Genomic DNA, 19,375 nt, shown 5'->3' with positions numbered 1-19,375 from the left:
GGGAGGGTTAGGGTTAGGCTAGGGGAATGGGGGGTTAGGGTTAGGCACCCTCGGTCCAAACATGCTCTGTTCGAAGAAATAAAGGTTACTTCTGCGGAGTTTCCTTTATCAGATCAGCTAGTGAACCATATGTTGGCGGTGTGGAAATCGCCTGGGAAGTGATACCAGCCTCAGAGACGCCTGGCTTACTGTTACCCTTTTCTAGAGGAACACTGTACTAAATGGGAAACGCCTCCTGTGATGGATTCTCATGTTACGTGCTTAATTAAGAGTGCTACATTACCCATGCCCTCCATGTCTTCCCTAAAAGATCCTACGGATAGGATGGTGGAAGTTTGTCTGAAATCGATTTATGCTCTTTCAGGGGCAGCCGCCTGTCCATTCATGGCTTATCTCATGGGTGGCCAAGGCTATGGAATTTTGGGCAGACTCCCTTGAGGACTCTTTTCCTACAGATGGTTCCAGAGATCAGGTGATGCTGGTGGGTAACCTCTGTGATGCAGCCGCATATATTGGTGACGCTGCTTTGGATGTCAGTCTCCTGACTTCCAGAGTCTCGGCTGCTGCTGTGTCAGCTCGCCGTTCCTCGTGGCTACACTCATGGAGAGCGCACGCTGATTCTAAGAAGGAATTAGTATGCTTACCTTACAATGGTGAAATCTTGTTCGGGCCCGACTTGGACAAGATTGTGGACACATTAGTAGCCGCTAAGTCTGCATTTCTGCATTCAGCATCTATGGCTACAAGGCCTCATCCTTTCGGCCCCAAGGATAGCCTTCAGCCTGACGGGACGGACGGGATCCCAGGCTGGGAGGCAGAGGCACAGATATGTGGAAGGGGCAAATGTACAGATAGGGAGTGGTCAGAATAAGGCCGAGATGTACTAAAGGAAAAATGCGGTAAAAACCCCGTTTCCGGGGGTTTTACCGCATTTCCATATGTATTAAGACCCACCCGCACTTTTATCGGTGTCGACTAGAGGGTAACGCCAGAAAAACCTGGCGTTGCCCTGTAGAAGCCTATGGGCTTCTTACCGCTCCCGACGATTCGCCGTCGCCCAGCACTGGCCCCCACTCACCTGCTGTCCATGGTCGCCGGCCCGTGCTCCTGCAGGGTCCTCTGTCTCCTCCTAATCTTCCGGGTGCAGGGAGGAGGAGAAGGAGCCCGGGGCTTCCTGCACATGTGACCAGCAGGAGGCTCCCGGGGCTCGGAGGGGGCGGGGTCCCACGGATACCCCGTCACCCGGCGTCGGCTGCTTCGCAAAGGGCAGCTGTTATAGCAAGAGTTATCCTTTGCGATACTAATCACATATGTTAGTACATATGTGATTAGTAAGGTTGCAGTGACTGGCGAAATGGTCACCGCAACCTTAGTACATCCCGGCCTAAGAGAGTTGGGTAGTCTGAGCAGGGCACAAATATTGGGAGGGGGCAGAGGCAAGATGCTAAAGAGCACAGCAACATAAAAGGAGGTGGCAGAGATATAGTGAGGGGGCAGAGGCACAGATATGGGGAGGGGGCAAAGGCAGGAATGGTAAGGAGGATAGTGGGAAAGAGACTGTATAGGAGGAAGGGCTGGGCCACCTCTGTGTATGGCAGACATCCTCTGTGCAGTGCATGCACACTATGCCCAGCCACTAGGTGCAGGAGCTGGCAGTTGTAGACGCAGAAAGAAGAACATGGAAACTTATCCGAGGGGCCAGAGAGGAGGTACAAGCATGTGAGAGGGGGATCCCTAGGCTCCTAACTTCCCATAAACTGGCTCCATCTGTGGGGGAAGTGGGAAATCGTGGGAGGGGGCGGGACCTGTGGTTTGGGGGCGGGGTCTCTGAAGCCCCTGGCAGGCTACGGCTGTAATAGGAGTCTGCAGCAGTTGGAACATCCAGGAGGCGGAGCCGTGGGCGTGGCTCTCCTTCCTAGTCCTACCCCTCAGAGATGAGGTCACTCACAGCCATTTATACCGAAGGGCCAGCCCTGCATGTGTATGCAGTGTACGGCTGTAGTCAGCTAGCGGCCCCCCAGGGCTTAAATAGTGCCGGCCCGGGGGGCAGATGGCACCCGGCCCAGTCCGTCCCTGCCACATAGGGCACTGATGGGAATCAAGCCCATAGTGCTGTGAGGCAGTAATGCTACCCATTACACCACAAGCACTAATTATTTATATATATATACATACAGTGCTATCTTTCAGCAGACTTCAGTAACCTCTCATTAACTAAGTAAGATAACCCAAAAATCAAAATGTACCTGGCGCAAATCTTTTTTGAAACACTATCTGAGTTAGGAGAACAGTAAAATAATAAACGCTGAATCTGCCGCTCTCTATATGGGAGATCTACTCACAGCCTCCTAACTAACGTGAAAAAAGAGAGCGCTGAAAACAGCAAGATTAAGTCTATATTTATTAATAAATTAATAACTTCTAAGTGCATAAAATATATTCTTTCAATGAACATGTACCAAATGCCGGCCAGCAATATTTATAATCCAATCATTAATCTCAATCAGATTGTATATACCACATATAAAATTAGGTATAGCACTCTATAAAGTCAACATAATGAAATCACCTTGTTAAACCTAAAAACATTCACTTAAGGCCCCCATACATCAGAGATGGATTGCAGCAATCGTGCAATTTGCAATCGATTGTGTATAAAAATCTTTCCCTTTTTCAATCGATTGTGGGCAATTCTGCAATCGATTGAAAAAGGGAAAGATTTTTATACACAAATTGCACGATTGCGGCAATCCATCTGTGATGTATGGGGGCCTTATATCAGACAGCTCTTCTTTTAAATCATTGTCAATTGTTTCACATGGAAAATATTACCTATTCTAGGTTTACCCTAAATTGATACATATAACAGATAAACAGACACATTTTACTTAGTATTCAGTTGTAAGGATACTCTTGTAGCAAGTAATATTTTGTGTATTTGGATATAAACTGATACACAGTACTTGACTTCTGCTGTATAATCTGATATAGAGGTTTTAAGCTGCGCACTATTTACTGGTGTTCCCGTCCTCCGTGTGAGTTTGTTCAGCTGCTGCACCTGTGTGACAGCTTTAAACGTGAATGAGATATCCAGTTATTTATAGCAGCCTGGCAGCACAGTATAATTCTTTTTTCTACTTCAGGGTCCATAGGGGCTCCACAGGGTTGACCTTGGGGTATAGCTTGGATCTGGATCCACGGGCACCATACAGTTAAAGCTTTAGCTCCCAGGATGCACTTGGGTCTGTCCTCCTCTATACCCCGCCCCCGAGCCACAGGCACCTCAGTTTAGTTTGGTGCCCGGCCGAAGTCCGTCACCTGTTGCAGGGGGGCTGCAGGAGCAGCCCCTAAAGCTTTCTTTTAAAGAAGAAGAATTTATTTTTTTCTTTGTTTTTACACTTTGTTAACTAAGCGGCAGCATCAGACTGTCTGTCAGACGTCCGCGCTGCCGCATGTTCTTCCCGCTGGCGCCGCGACGCCAGTACAGATCTGGGGATCGCGGCGGGACCCCAGAGTCTGTACTAGCTGGGCTCTGGGGACTCCCTTGACTGCTGCCGGACATACGGGATTCAGGTAAGGCGCGAGTCGACGTTTTTTTTGGCGGCCCGCGGATACTTTAAAAATGCAGTCAGATGCCTCCTGGTCTCTGGGGACAGACCGGAGGCGCTAGCGGTGGCGGCGGGCTCCCCCTCCATTGAGGCATACCCTGTGTGAACACTAGACCACCAGGGTAGTACGCTGGAAGCGGGACCAGCAACCCTGGGGTTAATAGCTAGCTGGGGGAGACAGCTTTCCCTGTATTATGGCTCCTCCCCTCAGCTCAGCGCGCCTTTCTGCTCGGTGTCTGGCGTCGCTGAGCTGCTCCTATCTTCGGCCACTCCTCCTCTGAGGTCTCCGGTGGCCATTTTCTCAGGTGGCACAACGCAGATCTCTCAGGCTGTACATGTGGACCGGTCCCCCTGTGTACCTCTCCCCTGTTGTAGGACAGTGTACACAGCGCTATAGCCCTCCCAGACACTGAATCTGGGTGGTTGAGTTTAGCGGAAGGTGCAGTGAGTATATCTTTCTGCATTGTATGTGACTTTTGCTAGTGCTGCCTGTCTGATTTCTTTCTACTTACTGTCAGCTTAAGTCCTTTCCTATCCCTTTCCTTCTCCTACGACCCTAAGGTGTGTGGGGGAGGGTCTTTCTACGGACCTCACTTATTACCAGTTATTTATATAGCGCACACATATTCCGCAGCGCTTTACAGAGAATAGTTGGCCATTCACATCAGTCCCTGCCCCAGTGGAGCTTACAATCTATATTGTATAAAACAAGTATTTATTTTATTTATTTATTAACAGTTTCTTATATAGCGCAGCATATTCCGTTGCGCTTTACAATTGGAAACATTGATAGAACAAAACAGGGTAATAACAGACAGACATAGAGGTAAGAGGGCCCTGCTTGCAAGCTTACAATCTATAGGATTTTGGTGAGGTCAGTCACATACAGTTGTGTGCCACACAGTGCCATATTGTGAACTGTTGTATTGCACACTTGAGAGTGCGCAGGTGTTAATACCATACTGCTTCCTGTGATAAGTAATTCCTGTGTATTTACTGTATCATGTCTGATGAGGAGGTAGAGCACTCTGGGACCCCTGTGTTGGTTTCCTGCAGACGCTGTTCTGCAGGATTTAAAAGGGAGGATCTATCTGAGGATGGTCTGTGCGGCCGGTGCCGGCTGGTACCTGGCCCTACTAAAACCCCTTTGTCACAGGACCCTCCATGGGCGATGTTTTCACAGGTGCTGGTGTCAATTGCTGACCGTTTATCGGTCCCGACAGTCCCTCCTAGGGCGTTGCCCCAGCACACCATCCCCCATTCCCCGGGTATTCCGCAAATACTGCAGTCTCCCCCTGGGTCCCAGACTGTAGGTCCCTATACGGGGATGCCTGTGTACGTACAGCCCCCCCAGGTGACGCAACAGTCTGATGTGCCTTTTCAGAGTTTCCCTCAGGTGACTAATCCTCCCTGGGTAGAGGTACTCTCCAGCTCGGTACAAAGCCTGGCGGCCACATCTTCGGCTTTTCAGTCGATGTTGCAAAGTGATATGTCGCAGAAGGCGTCCAAGCGTCATGTCGTTAGTACATTGACGGCGCAATTATCGGACTCTGAGGTGTCCTCAGACGATGGAGAGATTCTTGAGGACTCTGATTCTGATGCTACAGGTCAGGAGGTGGAAACTAGGTCCTCCATTAATGTGCCGGCATTAGTTAAGGCGGTGCGAGCCATCCTTCATATAGAGGAGGATGCCCCGGCGCCTAAGTATCCTAACTTTTTAAAAAGGTTAAGGTTACTTCAAGTGTTTTTCCTCTGTCTGATCAATTGGCGGATCATATGGCGGTAGCTTGGCAGCTGCCTACTAAGAAATTCCAACCACAGAAAAGGTTGGTTTCTAACTACCCTTTTCCTGATGATTATTGCAGGAAATGGGACACCCCACCTGCGGTGGATTCCCATGTCACCCGCTTAATTAAAAGTGCTACGCTGCCTTTACCGTCTATTTCTTCTTTGAAAGATCCCACAGACAGGAAAGTGGAGACTGCATTGAAATCCATTTACTCTCTCTCAGGGGCGGTGGCTCGCCCATCCATGGCCATCTCATGGGTGGCTAAGGCCATCGAGAGCTGGGCCAACGCTTTGGAAGATACTTTTCCTGAAGATGCTCTGGAAATGCAGAGAGCGCTGGTAGGACAGATGAGAGATGCTGCTTCCTATATTGGGGAGGCATCGTTGGATACCAGTCTGCTGACCTCTAGGGTTTCGGCTACAGCGGTGTCTGCTCACCGGTCCTTGTGGCTGCGGTCCTGGAGGGCTGATGCTGACTCTAAAAAGGGCCTGGAGGCTTTGCCTTTTAATGGAGAATTGCTATTTGGTCCTGACTTGGACAAGATAGTAGATACTCTGGCTAAATTCAAGTCAGCCTTCCTCCCTTTGGCTTCTACGCCGACTAAAGTGAGGAGCTCTGCCTTTCGGTCCTTTCGGGTTCAAGGTAAGGCAAAGGGTCAGTCCTTTCTGAGACGGTCAGCGACTAAGACCGCCTCTAAACCCAAGAAGCAAGCCTGGAGTGCTCGGCGCCCTTCTTCCAAGCAGGAAGATAAACCTGCGGCCTGATGGGACAGGCCTCTCTCTGGGGGACCTCAGAGCGGGAGGCCAACTTCTCCAATTCACCCAGTGTTGGCACAATACCACCACGGATGCCTGGGTTCGAGAAGTAGTCTCTCAGGGGTACGCCCTGTCTTTTCGGGTCAGGCTGCCCCACCATTTTTTTTGCACGAGTCCTTCTCTGGACAAGACCAAAGCTTCCCAGATTCAGGTGGCTGTACAATCCTTGCTACAAGCAGGGGTCATTGTTCCCGTTCTTCAGTCTCAACGCGGGACGGGGTACTATTCTACTCTGTTTCTGGTACAGAAGCCCAATGGTTCTCATCGCCCTATCCTGAATTTGAAGTCGCTGAACAAATACCTCAGGGTTCCCAGGTTCAGGATGGAAACGTTACGTTCCATTATTTTGGCAATGGAACCCGGGGACTGGTTGATAAATTGGAAGAAGTCATCTCTGATCCCATCACAACGGATGGTTCATTTGGGAGCTCTTCTGGATTCTCATCAGCAAAGTGTTTTCCTGACTCCGGAAAAGGTGTCTTCCCTACAACTGCGGATACACAGTTGCCTGAGCAGGGCCAGGGTGTCGGTACACTCGGCCATGAGAGCCCTAGGGTCCATGGTGTCGGCATTCGACATGGTGGAATTTGCCCAGTTCCATTCCAGGCCCCTGCAGGGGCAGATTCTATCGGAATGGAACGGGTTACCTCACCGGATCCGATCCCAAACACTGGTCTTGTCCTCGGAAGTGCGCCAGTCTCTAGCTTGGTTTGGTGGCTTCTGCCAGCTCATCTCATCGAGGGTCGCCCCTTTTGGATCCCGGACTGGGTTCTGCTCACAACAGATGCCAGTCTCCGGGGTTGGGGGGCAGGGACCGGCTCGTTGTCTCTTCAGGGCCGTTAGTCTGCGGAGGAAGCAGTTCTGCCCATAAACGAGCTGGAACTGCGGACCGTGTACAGGGCTCTGCTGTCGTCAGGCACCGCTCTTCACGGAAGGGCAGTGCAGGTACAATCCGACAACGCCACCATGGTGGCGTACATCAATCACCAGGGAGGAACTCGCAGCCGAGCTGCGATTGCAGAGGTGTCTCAGATCCTGGATTGGGCGGAGCGCCACCTTCCAGCGATCTCGGCGGTCTTCATCCCGGGAGTCCTCAATTGGGAGGCAGACTCCTTCAGCCGTCACGACGTGCACCCCGGGGAATGGTCGCTTCACCCAGAGGTGTTTCAACTTCTCTTGAACAGATGGGGACTGCCGGAGTTGGACCTGATGGCCTCTCGTCACAATTACAAGTTACCCGTGTACGGCTCACGAACAAGGGACGCAGGCGCAAGCCTGGTGGACGCGCTGTTGGTGAAATGGACATTTCACCTAGCGTACCTGTTCCCTCTGATCTTCCTGCTACCTCGGGTACTCAGAAAAATCAAACAGGACGGGGGCACGTTTCTGCGGGTGCTCCAGCGTGGCCCAGACGTCCTTGATACTCCGATCTCAGGAGCTTGTCTGTCGACGCTCTGTTCCTTCTACCTCAGCGTCGGGACCTACGGTCTCAGGGGCCTTGCCTTTACCCAGATCTGGGTCGGCTGTCTTTGACGGCGTGGCTCTTGAGACAGCCGTCTTAAGGTCCCGGGGTTTTTCAAGCCCTGTCATCGGTACCATGCTGAGGGCGCGTAAACCGGCCTCTGCACGGATTTACCACAGAGTGTGGCACACTTATTTTCAGTGGTGTGAGTCCAGAAACTTTGATCTTCAAGTGTTCAGGGTTTCTAGGATTTTGGCATTTCTGCAGTCAGGTCTTGACCTGGTCTTATGTCTTGCTTCTCTGAAGGTTCATGTATCTGCTCTGTCGGTGTGGTTCCAGCGTAGAATCGCTACACTGCCTGACGTTCATACCTTTTTCCAGGGTGTTCTTAGAATCCAGCCTCCCTTTGTGCCTCCAGTGGCTCCATGGGACTTGGCGGTGGTTCTTCGGTTCCTGCATGGACCTCCTTTTGAACCTCTTAAGACTGTGTTTCTCCTGGTAATTGCTTCGGCCAGGAGAGTATCCGAGTTGGGGGCACTTTCCTGTAGTCCCCCCTTCTTAATTTTTCACCAGGACAGAGCAGTACTTCGCACTCGTCCTGAGTTTTTGCCTAAAGTTGTCTCTAAGTTCCACATCAATCAGGAACTTGTGGTGCCAGCTTTTCAGTCTCCTGATCTTACAGCTGGTGAGGCTTCGTTGGACGTTGTCCGTGCTCTAAGAATTTATTTTGATATGGCTGCTTCAGTTAGAAGGTCCGATTCGTTGTTTGTCCTCTTTGGTTTTCATAAGAGGGGTTGGCCTGCCAACAAACAAACCTTAGCCCGTTGGCTTTGCTCTGTTATTAGGGAGGCTTATGTACAGGAAGGTTTACCTGTTCCAGCCTCTGTTAAGGCTCATTCCACTCGGTCTGTGGGTCCTTATTGGGCTGCTAGACGTGGTGCCTCCGCTGTTCAGCTGTGCAAGGCAGCCACTTGGTCTTCCACTCAGACGTTTTTGAGGTTTTATGCGTTTGACACCTTTGCCTCTCAGGATGCATCCTTTGGGCGCAGGATTCTCCTTTCTGCACAGGAGCGTACCCGCCCTTAGTTGAACTGCTTTGGGACATCCCCAAGGTCAACCCTGTGGACCCCCTATGGACCCTGAAGTAGAAAACAAGAGCTATGGTAAGAACTTACCTTTGTTATCTCTGTTTCTATGAAGTCCATAGGGTCCACAGGGCGCCCGCCCTGACGCACCTGGCTTCAAATGGGTTGTGTGGCTGGTCACCGGTTTTCCGTCTCCCATTTCTGTAAGTATGGTTTCTTGTGTGTTCCAGTCTTCCTTCTCTCTGTTTAGTCTCCTCCTTCGGCCTAGGCTGCTTACCAACTGAGGTGCCTGTGGCTCGAGGGCAGGGTATAGAGGAGGACGGACCAAAGTGCATCCTGGGAGCTAAAGCTTTAACTGTATGGTGCCCGTGGATCCAGATCCAAGCTATACCCCAAGGACAACCCTGTGGACCCTATGGACTTCGTAGAAACAGAGATAAAGGTAAGTTCTTACCATATCGCTTGTTTTTCGCTTAGAAAAGCGTATTTAGCATATAGTGCAGTCCAGAAATCTTTCCCATATACTCCATTTAATGTGCTTTATTGCACTTCTGAGGAAAAGGAGACGTCCTCACTCTGGATTAGCACCCTTCCTTATTGGTTTAAAAGCATGGAGTATGGTAATGTATATGCACACTAGTAATAAGCACAATTCTAGGTAAGTCCTACAAGTTATATACTGTAGTGCAACTTTGGTTCATTTTTGGGGCGTGGGTCCCCCTGGATTGCGTTGGTTGATCTGTCTCAGGGCACCACATTATAACACATTTTCCTTTATAACACATTTTAACCCTTCACTGTGTGTTTAATATATATGTACTTCACTTTTTTATTTTCATTCTTTATATGCAGCTGCAGCTGCTCCTAACTATCTCTTTACACTGCACTTCTCTTACTATGGTGGTGCCCTGGGGCAGCTTGGCTGGGCCGAAAGAGATTACCTGGATATGGTGGGTATGCCCATAACCTTGGCCATGATTATGCTAAAAACCTCTATTGATTGCAAAATTTTATTGCATTTATATATATTATGTGCACCTGAGATTTGTCTGTTTCTGTGCCATATCTATAATGGGTGTCAGCACACCATGCACCCATTATAGATATGCCAATAAACACTACACAAGCCCCAGTGCCATTCTTGGACTCACCTATAGTATAGTAACTGAGGGTAACTGAATGGGACTGAAATGCCAGCGGCTATTCATTCAAATCCCGACAGCGGATGCTCGACGGAGGAGATCCCAACTGTGGTAGGTAAGTATGCTAACCCTCCCCTGTCCCCCACCTAACCCTTCCTTAGTGGTGCCTAACCCTAACCTCACCCCCCTAATCCCCCTTCCCCGCACTCTAAACCTAACCCTCCTGGGGGGGGGTTCTCTAACCCTAACCTCCCCCCAGGGTTTCCTAAACCTAACCCTCCTTCCCCGCACCCTAAACCTAACCCTCCCGGGGGGATGCCTAACCCTGTCCTCCCCCCAGTGGTGCCTAACCCTAATTCCCCCCCCCAAACCTAATGCTAACCACCCTAAACCTAACCCTCCCCCAGGGGTGTATCTAGGGATCCGAGCGCCCCTGGCAAGGTAATGGACTGGTGCCCCCCTCCCCCATAATTTCAGGAAGTGCCCCCAGTAGTAGTCCCCCCTATGCACTGCCCCCAGTAGTAGTCCCCCCTATGCACTGCCCCCAGTAGTAGTCCCCCCTATGCACTGCCCCCAGTAGTAGTCCCCTCTATGCAGTGCCCCCAGTAGTAGTCCCCCTATACAGTGCCCCCAGTAGTAGTCCCCTCTATGCATTGCCCCCCAGTAGTAGTCCCCCTTATGCATTGCCCCCAGTAGTAGTCCCCCCTATACAGTGCCCCCAGTAGTAGTCTCACCTACACAGTGCCCCCAGTAGTGGCCATCCTCCCCACCATAACGTGCCCCCAGTAGCGGCCATCCCTCCCCCTAATGTGCCCCCAGTAGCGGCCATCCCCCCCAACGTGCCCCCAGTAGCAGCCCCCACAATACAGTGCCCCCAGTAGCGGCCATCCCCCCCATAACATGCCCCCAGTAGCGCCCACTCCCTATACAGTGCCCCCTAGTAGCCACACTCATCCCCCCCCCTTGGGTCTGCCAGAAGAAAAAAAAACACACAGAAAAAAAAAAAAGCAACTTACCTGATCCCCGCTCCTGCCGATGACTGCCGCTGTCCACTCCTCCAGGCCCGCTCTCGCTCTGCACTAGGGGATGGGAGAGACGTCATGATGTCTCTCCCATCACCCGCTGTGGAGGGAGCCGGAAGGTGGAGCTCAGGAGTGAGCTCCAGCCGGCTCCCTCTGTGGACGATGCAGCAGCCAATGAGAGTCTGTCTGACTCTCATTGGCGGGCTGCTATAACAAACAGACATCTGCCGCTGGCAACTGTGTGTTTGTAAACTGTGTGGGGCAGAGCGCTGTCACTCCGACTCTGAATAAGCTCCTGAGTCCCATAACTACACCCCATGGGTAACATAAATTACACTGGGGTACATGTTATAGCCTGGAGTTGCAGTCAGGAGATTTCAGTGCCAAAAACCTTGCTGCAGCCTGTCAGGCATATATATATATCCCATCAGGAAAGTGAGGTTATTACAGGGCAATGAATGCATTGGATACGGCCTGGGGAACTCAGCTAAGGAAGAAGACACAATTAATAACATGAAGTGCTTCATACGGGACCATGGGCCTGATTCTAAGATGTGCGCTGTTCCGATGTCTACGCAGTTTAACGCTTCTCAGTCAACTGCACATGCATGATGGTCACACAGCGCACACACCGAGGTACCTCTGCAATGTTGCACACAGTGAGGTTTTCTTCACAAAGTGATTGACAGCCAGGGACCGTTTGGGGGAGGTAACAGGGAATGGCGGCAATAAACGCAGGCGTGCAATGGCCATCAGCGGGCATGTGGCAGCCTGCAGCTGCAATCCCGTATGCTGATAAAGTGGATCCGATGCCACAGTTCAGGCGGCCATTCTGTGTGACCATAGGACGACTCAGGTGGCTGATTATAAAATGATCTACGACGGTGATTGCGTAATTGTTCTCACTCGCCTGGATTTGTGAAGCCGCTGGATGGCGTCTCAATACATTTCCAGCCGGCTACAGCATTAGCATATCTTCATGCGGCAGCTGCGAGTCATCTCTGAGTCAGGTTCCATGTTCCCAGAGAAAATCCTGACAGACATTATTACTGTTACCTGAGCACAAGATGGCTGCCAGCTGCCACTAACTGGGCACTAATCTGTCACATGCAGGATCATCTACTTTCTGCATATTATTAGTACCGGGCCCAATCATTATTAGGGGCCAGATGGGACTACCTAGTATTCAGCAAACTCCGGTTGCTAAATGGGGGTCGTATCCCTCTGGCTAGGGGCGTAGGGAGGGCGGTTCCAGTGGAGCGCAAGCTCCAGGTTCCGCCCTCTGTGTACCCGGCAGCTGTTTAAGTTGACAGCCTGCAGAGCAGAGGCAGGCTGGGCCGGGGGGCAGGGTGCCATGTGCCCCACGGGCCGCGGGCAGTCTGTGTCTCTGTGACATAGCTGCACCGTGTGTGTAGTGCTGACTGGATGGAGTTCGGTCAGCACTACACAGTGACATACACACAGCCTCCGGTGCCGGCAGCAGTGTGTTTGTTTTACTTAGCAGCCAATGAGAGTCTGTCAGACTCTCATTGGCTGCTGTGCCCACTGCCGTAGCCGGGCTGGAGCTCACTCATGAGCTCCATCTTCCAGCTCCCACAGTGGGTAATGGGAGAGACATCATGACGTCTCTTCCATAATGCAGAGCGGGCCGGCCTGGGAGGACGGACGGAGGAGCAGATGGCGGTGGCGGGAGTGGGGATTCTGGTAAGTGTTTTTTTTTTTTTTTTATTACGTGTGTCTACTGGGGGCACTACAAGGGGGGGAACTACTACAGGGGGCACTACAAGAGGGGGGCTACTACTGGGGGCACTACATGGGGGGACTACTACTGGGGGCACTGCTAGGGACACTACAAGGGGGGGACTACTACTAGGGGCACTGCATAGGGGGTGGGACTACCACTGGGGGCACTGCATCGGGGGACTACAACTGGGGCCACTATTTAAAGGGCACTGCATAAGGGTTACCACTATTGGGGGCACTACATGGGGGGACTACTACTGGGGGCACTGCATAGGGAGTACCACTACTGGGGGCACTATATAAGGGGCTTACTACTGGGGGGCACTGCACATGGGGGACCACTACTGGGGGCACTGCATAGGGGGGATCACTACTGGGGGCACTACTAGAGGCCTACATAAGGGGGACCTCTCCTGGGGCACAAGGGGCACTGCATATGGGGACCACTACAGGGGACATTGCATAAGGGCACCACTTCCGGGGGCACTTCATATGGGCACCACAACAGAGGGCATTGCATATGGGCACCACTACAGGGGCCAGGGCCGGTGCTACCATTAGGCAGCTCTAGGCAGCCGCCTAGGGGCGCTGGCCATTGGAGGGCGCCGCTGAGTCTACACAAAAAAAATAAATTTCATAATTCATGGCTGAGTGGCATATAATGAATTTGTGGCACTGCTGTGTGGTGTACTATGAATTTGTGGCAGTGTTATGAGGGACATTATGATTTTGGTTCTCTGCTGTGTGGCATATTTATATAGTATATAGTATATTATGAATTTGGGACACGACTGTGTGGCATATTATAAACTGGGGAGACTGATGCGTGGCATATTATGAATTGGAGGGAGCAGGGGCGGTTAGAGAAATCTTGTCTAGGGTGTCTGGAAACCTTGCACCGGCCCTGACAGGGGGCATTGCATATGGGCACCACTACAGGGGGCTGCCCCTAATCTTTATTTTTACTCTCTCTACTTAAATCCCATATGGACCCACCTCCTCCCTGGAACACTTGAGGGGGAGGGGCGCCGTAGCACGCATGTGCTCTGGGCACCATGGCTACACGCTACTTCTCTGCCTCTGGCCCTGCATCCTGTGCAGCCGTACGCACGCATAAACTCAGGTCACATATGCGCCCGGACACGGTTGGGACGGTCCCAGCAATGTACAACTCCACTGCAACTCATGGCAAGTTGGATACATTGGATAAATAATAATTGGGGGTCCCCGATAGTAACTAGGCCCCTGTGTGATAATAAACAAATATAGTTTTTAATCACAAAATTGTACCAATATAAAATAAAAAAAAATGTCATATTATAAAATTGAATTTACTGCTTTTAACATAAGGACATATCCTGCATGATGTCCCTTTATGTTTTGGCTGTGTCCCTTAGGATAACTGAGCCTGTAGCTATAATCTGAGTGACAGCTCAGCCTCGCCCTGTGTGCACAATGTGACCTCACTAGTATCTGAATGTCAGAGGTCACTTTAATTTCTCTCTCCTGCTGCCAGCGATGGCGTCTGCTGATCTGAGACAGGAGCTGGACTGTTCCATCTGTCTGAGCATTTATACAGATCCTGTAACCCTGAGATGTGGACACAACTTCTGCCGGGTCTGTATTGATCGTATGTTTGATACTCAGAGGGGATGGTCAGAAGCTTATACCTGTCCTGAATGCAGAGCAGAGTTCAAGACACGTCCTGCACTGATACGGAACATAACTCTGTGTAACATAGTGGAGAATTTCCGTTCTACTCGGCCAGATCAGGAGGAGACTGGGATCTTCTGCACTTACTGTGTGGACTCTCCTGTACCTGCTGCTAAATCCTGTCTGCTGTGTGAGGCTTCTCTGTGTGATAATCACCTGAGAGTACACAGCAAGTCAGCAGAACATGTCTTATCTGATCCCACCACTTCCCTGGGGCACAGGAAATGCTCCGTCCATAAGGAGCTCTTCAGATATTACTGCACTGAGGACGCTGCCTGTATCTGTGTGTCCTGCTATCTGATTGGGGAACACAGAGGACATAAAGTTGAGATGTTGGATGAGGCCTCTGAGAAGAAGAAGGAGAAGCTGAGAAATGTTCTGCAAAAATTGACCACAAAGAGAGAGGAGACTGAGAAAAGAGTCCAGAGTCTGCAGGAGTGCAGGAGAGAAGATCAGGGAAAAGCAGCTGGTGTAACAGAGACAGTCACTGCCTTGAATGAGATCTCCAGACAGGAACAGCGCGTTTCACTCTCAGTCTCTGATCTGATCCAGCAGCTGGAAATAAAGGACGAGCTGTCCAGAAATATACGTCCCATTGAGGAGCTGTGTAACATGTGTGACCCAGTGACTGTCTTACAGGAACCAGCCACAGGTGACTTGTGTGATGCTGAGGACCAGAGCCGTAACTAGACATTTTGGTGCCCTGTGCGAGAAAGTTCATTGGTGCCCCCCCCCTCCAACTGCCTATATAGCAAAAATCACTTGCAAAATAACACACATTATATAATATATAATTATTATTATCCTTTATTTATATGGCGCCACATGTGTTCCGTAGCGCCTTACATAGTACATAGAACTAATAGGTGAACAAGAAACAAGTAACTTACAGTACATTACAGTGCAGGACAAGGACACGATGTATATACATTGCTGCAATAGCGATTAAAGCACTCACAATAAGCAGCCGGGAGTTGGCAGTCAGGTGTTAGGTGCCCTTATGGGGGAGTAAGGAGTAGAAGAAAATGTAAAGAGAAGCACATGAGGGAAGAGGTCCCTGCTCATGAGAGCTTACATTCTAAAGGGGAGGGACAACAGGCATGACACAGAAGGGGAAGATAGGGAGAAAAGAGCATGAAGTGGGTTAGGATGAGACCTGGAAGGCCTTAATGAAGTAGTGGGTCTTGAGGGCCCGTTTGAAGATTTGTGGAGAGTCTGATAGGTAGAGGGAGAGAGTTCCAAAGGTAGGGAGCAGCATGGACAAAATCTTGGAGGCAGGAGTGGGAGGAAGTAATCAGTTAGCAGGAGAGGCGGCGATCATTTGTTGAGCATAGTGGGCGGGCGGGAGTGTGAAGGATGAGAAGGTCAGAAATGTATGTGGGAGAGGACATGGTGAGGGCTTTGTAGGCAAGTGTAAGAACCTTGAATTGGCATCTGAAGGGAAAGGGGAGCCAGTGTAGGGCTTGAAGGAGAGGGGAAGCAGATGTAGAACATCTGGAGAGGAAGATGAGCCGAGCAGCAGCATTGAGAACTGATTGTAGTAGAGAGAGGTGAGAGACTGGGAGGCCAGCTAGGAGAAGGTTACAGTAGTCCAATCTGGAGATGACCAGCGAGTGGATGAGGGTTTTAGTGGCATCCTGGGTGAGGAAGGATCTAATCTTGGAGATATTTTTTAAGTGGAATCGGCAAGACTGCGAGAGGTGCTGAATGTGTGGTTTAAAGGAGAGGGAGGAGTCTAGGAAAACACCAAGACAGCGCACTTTGGGGCTAGAGGAGATAGTTGTGCCATCAATAGATAATTAAATTGTGGGAAGTGAGGTAGTGGAAGAGGGTGGGAAGATGATTAGCTCAGTCTTAGACATGTTAAGTTTAAGAAAGCGCTGGGACATCCATGAAGAGACATCAGAGAGACAGTTGGAGATACGGGTATGGAGCAAGGGAGAGAGCTCAGGGGTGGAAAGGTAAATTTGAGTATCCTCATCATGGGGATGATATTGGAGGTCAAAAGAGTTTATGAGTTCACGTAAAGATATATAGGGAGAAAAGGAGAGGTCCAAGAACAGAACCTTGGGGACCTCCAACTATTAGTGGAAGTGGGGGGAAGAGGAGTCATGAGAGGAGACAGAGAAGGAATGATCAGAGAGGTAGGAGGACAGCCAGGAGAGGGCAGTGCCACGTAAACCAAGAGAGTGAAGGATTTGCAGGAGGAGAGGGTGGTCTACAGTGTCAAATGCAGCAGAGAGGTCAAGGAGAATGAGCAGAGAGTAGTGGCCCTTGGATTTGGCAGCAAGGAGGTCATTGCATACTTCCGTGAGGGCAGTTTCAGTGGAATAGAGAGAATGGAAGCCAGATTGAAATGAGTCAAGGAGGGAGTGGGAGGAAAGAAAGGTGGTAAGGCGGTTGTAGACAATACGCTCAAGGAGTTTGGAAGCAAAAGGGAGGAGAGAGATGGGTTGGTAGTTGGAGAGAATGTTAGGATCAAGGGTAGGTTTTTTAAGAATGGGGGAGACAAGGGCATGTTTGAATGCATAAGGGACAGTGCCAGATGATAGGGAGAGATTGAGGAGGTGAGCAAGATGGGAAAAGGCCGAAGGAGACAGGTAACAGAGGAGATGGAAAGGTATAGAATCAAGAGGGGAAGTGGAAGGAGGGGAGGACCAGATGAGGGCCATGACTTCCTCTCCAGAAACAGGGGAGAAGGATGTCAGAGTTGGTGAGACAGAAGGGGAGGAGTGCTGAAGGTCTAATGGGAAATGATGTCCTCACGTACAGTATGTAGTCAATTTTAGATGTAACGTAGGTCGCAAAGTCAAGAGCAGAGAGCGAGGAGGGGAGGCGAGGAGGGGAAGGGCACAGGAGGGAGTTGAAAGTGGCAAAGAGACGCCGGGGGTTTGAGGACTGGGAGATGAGGTGCTTGAAATAGGTTTGTTTGGAGAGGGACAGGGCAGCACTGTAGGATGAGAGAATAAATTTGAAATGGAGGAAGTCAGCCTTAGAGCATGATTTCTTCCACTGATGCTCAGCAATTCTTGAACACTTTTGCAGGTACCTTGTGCATTTGGAATGCCAGGGTTGTGGTGTGGACCTGCGAGGGTGAGTAGTTATTGCCGAAGCAACAGAATCAAGAGCAGAAGTAAGGGAGGAATTGTCCAGGGAAGTAGCTTGTTCAGGACAGGAGAGAGAAATTATAGGGAATAAAAGCAAGTCCAACAGGGTGGAAAAAGCAACAGTGTCAATAGCCTCAATGTTACGCTTAGTAATGGTAGCCTTAGGAGGTAAAGGAGAGGAAGGAGAGAGGGATAGGTTAAAAGAGAGAAGGTGATTGTCAGAAAGGGGGAATGGGGAATTGTAGTAATCAGAAATATCACAATGGTGAGTAAAGACCAGGTCAAGTGAGTGCCCACTGACATAAGAGGGTGATGAGGTCCATTGGGCGAGACCAAATTAAGAGGTGAGGGTAAGGAGTTTAGCGGCAGAGGATTCTATGGGAATGTCAATAGTAATATTTATATCACCTAGGATAATGGATGGAAGATCTGAGGAGAGAAAGTGAGGGAGCCAGGAAGCGAAGTTGTCAAGAAATTTGGAGGGAGAGCCAGGGGGATGGTAAATGACAGCTACACTAAGGTTTACTGGTTGGAAGAGGTGTATAACATGATCCTCAAATGTGGGGAATGTAAGGGATGGTTCAGAGGGTATTAGCTGGTAGGAATAACTGGTGGATAGAAGGACCCCAACACCACCACCATGGCGACCGTCAGGCCAGGGGGTGTGGGAGAATGTGAGGCCCCCAGAGGATACAGCAGCAGGAGAAGTGGTGTCAGAGGCTGAGATCCAGGTTTCAGTAATGGCCAGGAGATTGAGGGAGTTGGAGATGAATAGGTCATAGGTGGGGACCAGTTTATTACAGACTGACCTGGCATTCCAGAGGGCACAGGATAGAGACACAGTGTTTTTGGGGGAGAAGTGGCATCACCTGCGCAGTGCATCACTAGGAACGCTGACCTCTGAAGTGATCGGAGGCTTCTTTAGCTTCCGATCACTTCAGAGGCCAGTGTTCACAGTGCAGGGAGACGCAGAGGTCGAAGACGGAGCGCTGTCTCCATCTCTGAAAAAAAAAAATTGGATCGTCAGGGGGGGGGTGTTTCTGGGTACTCAGAAACCCCCCCTGCGTGCACGGGTGGAAAGGATAAAGGTGGAAGCAGGGTGCAGAACAGAGGATTAGGTAGAGACTGATTGAAGAAGGGATTTGAAGAAAACTTTGTCTTGGAGTTGATAAGTAAATAAGAGGAATGAAAATTGAAAATGTAAATGAAATATGAATGCAGGAGATTTGTAGAAATGCAAGTGAAAGAACAGAGACAGTAAATATGTAGACTGTAAGCAGATAGAGGAAGGGAGGCTAGGCAAGAGAGCTAGGATAAAAGACAGTGTTTTCCAGTGGAAAGAGGTAAACTGACATAAGCACAAGTACGGTATGCATTGAGATATATGTGAGAATCAGAAGGTCAGCATTATTATTAGCAATAGAAGTGTTCTTGCCGTGACCGCACAGGGAGTCCAGACCTGAATCTTTAGACCATAGAGGTGTGTTGTTTGATGGATCTTAGGGCTCGATCCAATTAGGTGCGATGTACTTGCGTGTGCGAGTCATCGCGACAGTTGCCATGCTTGATGGCCGCCCGGATTTGCCTGAAAGTGCAAATTCAGGCAAATTCAGTGGCAAGTCGGGCTGCGAAGGGTGCGATGTGCCGGGCCATTGCCGGCGTTTTAACGCCGTTGCCACGGCACATCGCACCCATTGCACCCAATTAGATCAAGCCCTTAGAGTTTTCTCCTTCTGTTTATCTGCCGTTTAACGCAGGTCTAACGCTACCGTTTTGCACTTAAAAAAGACTGTACTTTAAAAACTTTCCAGCCTATATATATATAGATGTGTGTATATATACATATATATATATGTATCATACTTGCCTACCCTCCCGATTTGGTCGGG

The 19,375-nt window shown here is 50.2% G+C and overlaps 1 protein-coding gene across 1 annotated transcript in view; it reads left to right on the top strand.

The window, feature by feature from the left end:
* Positions 1-14,184: 14,184 nt before the first annotated feature.
* LOC148479166 (uncharacterized) overlaps positions 14,185-19,375 on the top strand; it is a 30,394-nt gene continuing 25,203 nt past the window's right edge. Inside the window, exon 1 of the mRNA XM_088454874.1 lies at positions 14,185-15,031. Within this exon, the coding sequence (XP_088311000.1) occupies positions 14,185-15,031 (847 nt within the window). The remainder of the gene's footprint in view (positions 15,032-19,375) is intronic.

Source organism: Taudactylus pleione, unplaced genomic scaffold (assembly GCF_031769625.1).
Source record: "Taudactylus pleione unplaced genomic scaffold, aTauple2 ptg000634l, whole genome shotgun sequence".
NCBI lineage: Eukaryota > Metazoa > Chordata > Amphibia > Anura > Myobatrachidae > Taudactylus > Taudactylus pleione.
The sequence above is the reverse complement of the archived record's forward strand: the minus strand, read 5'-3'. Positions and strand labels throughout refer to the sequence as shown.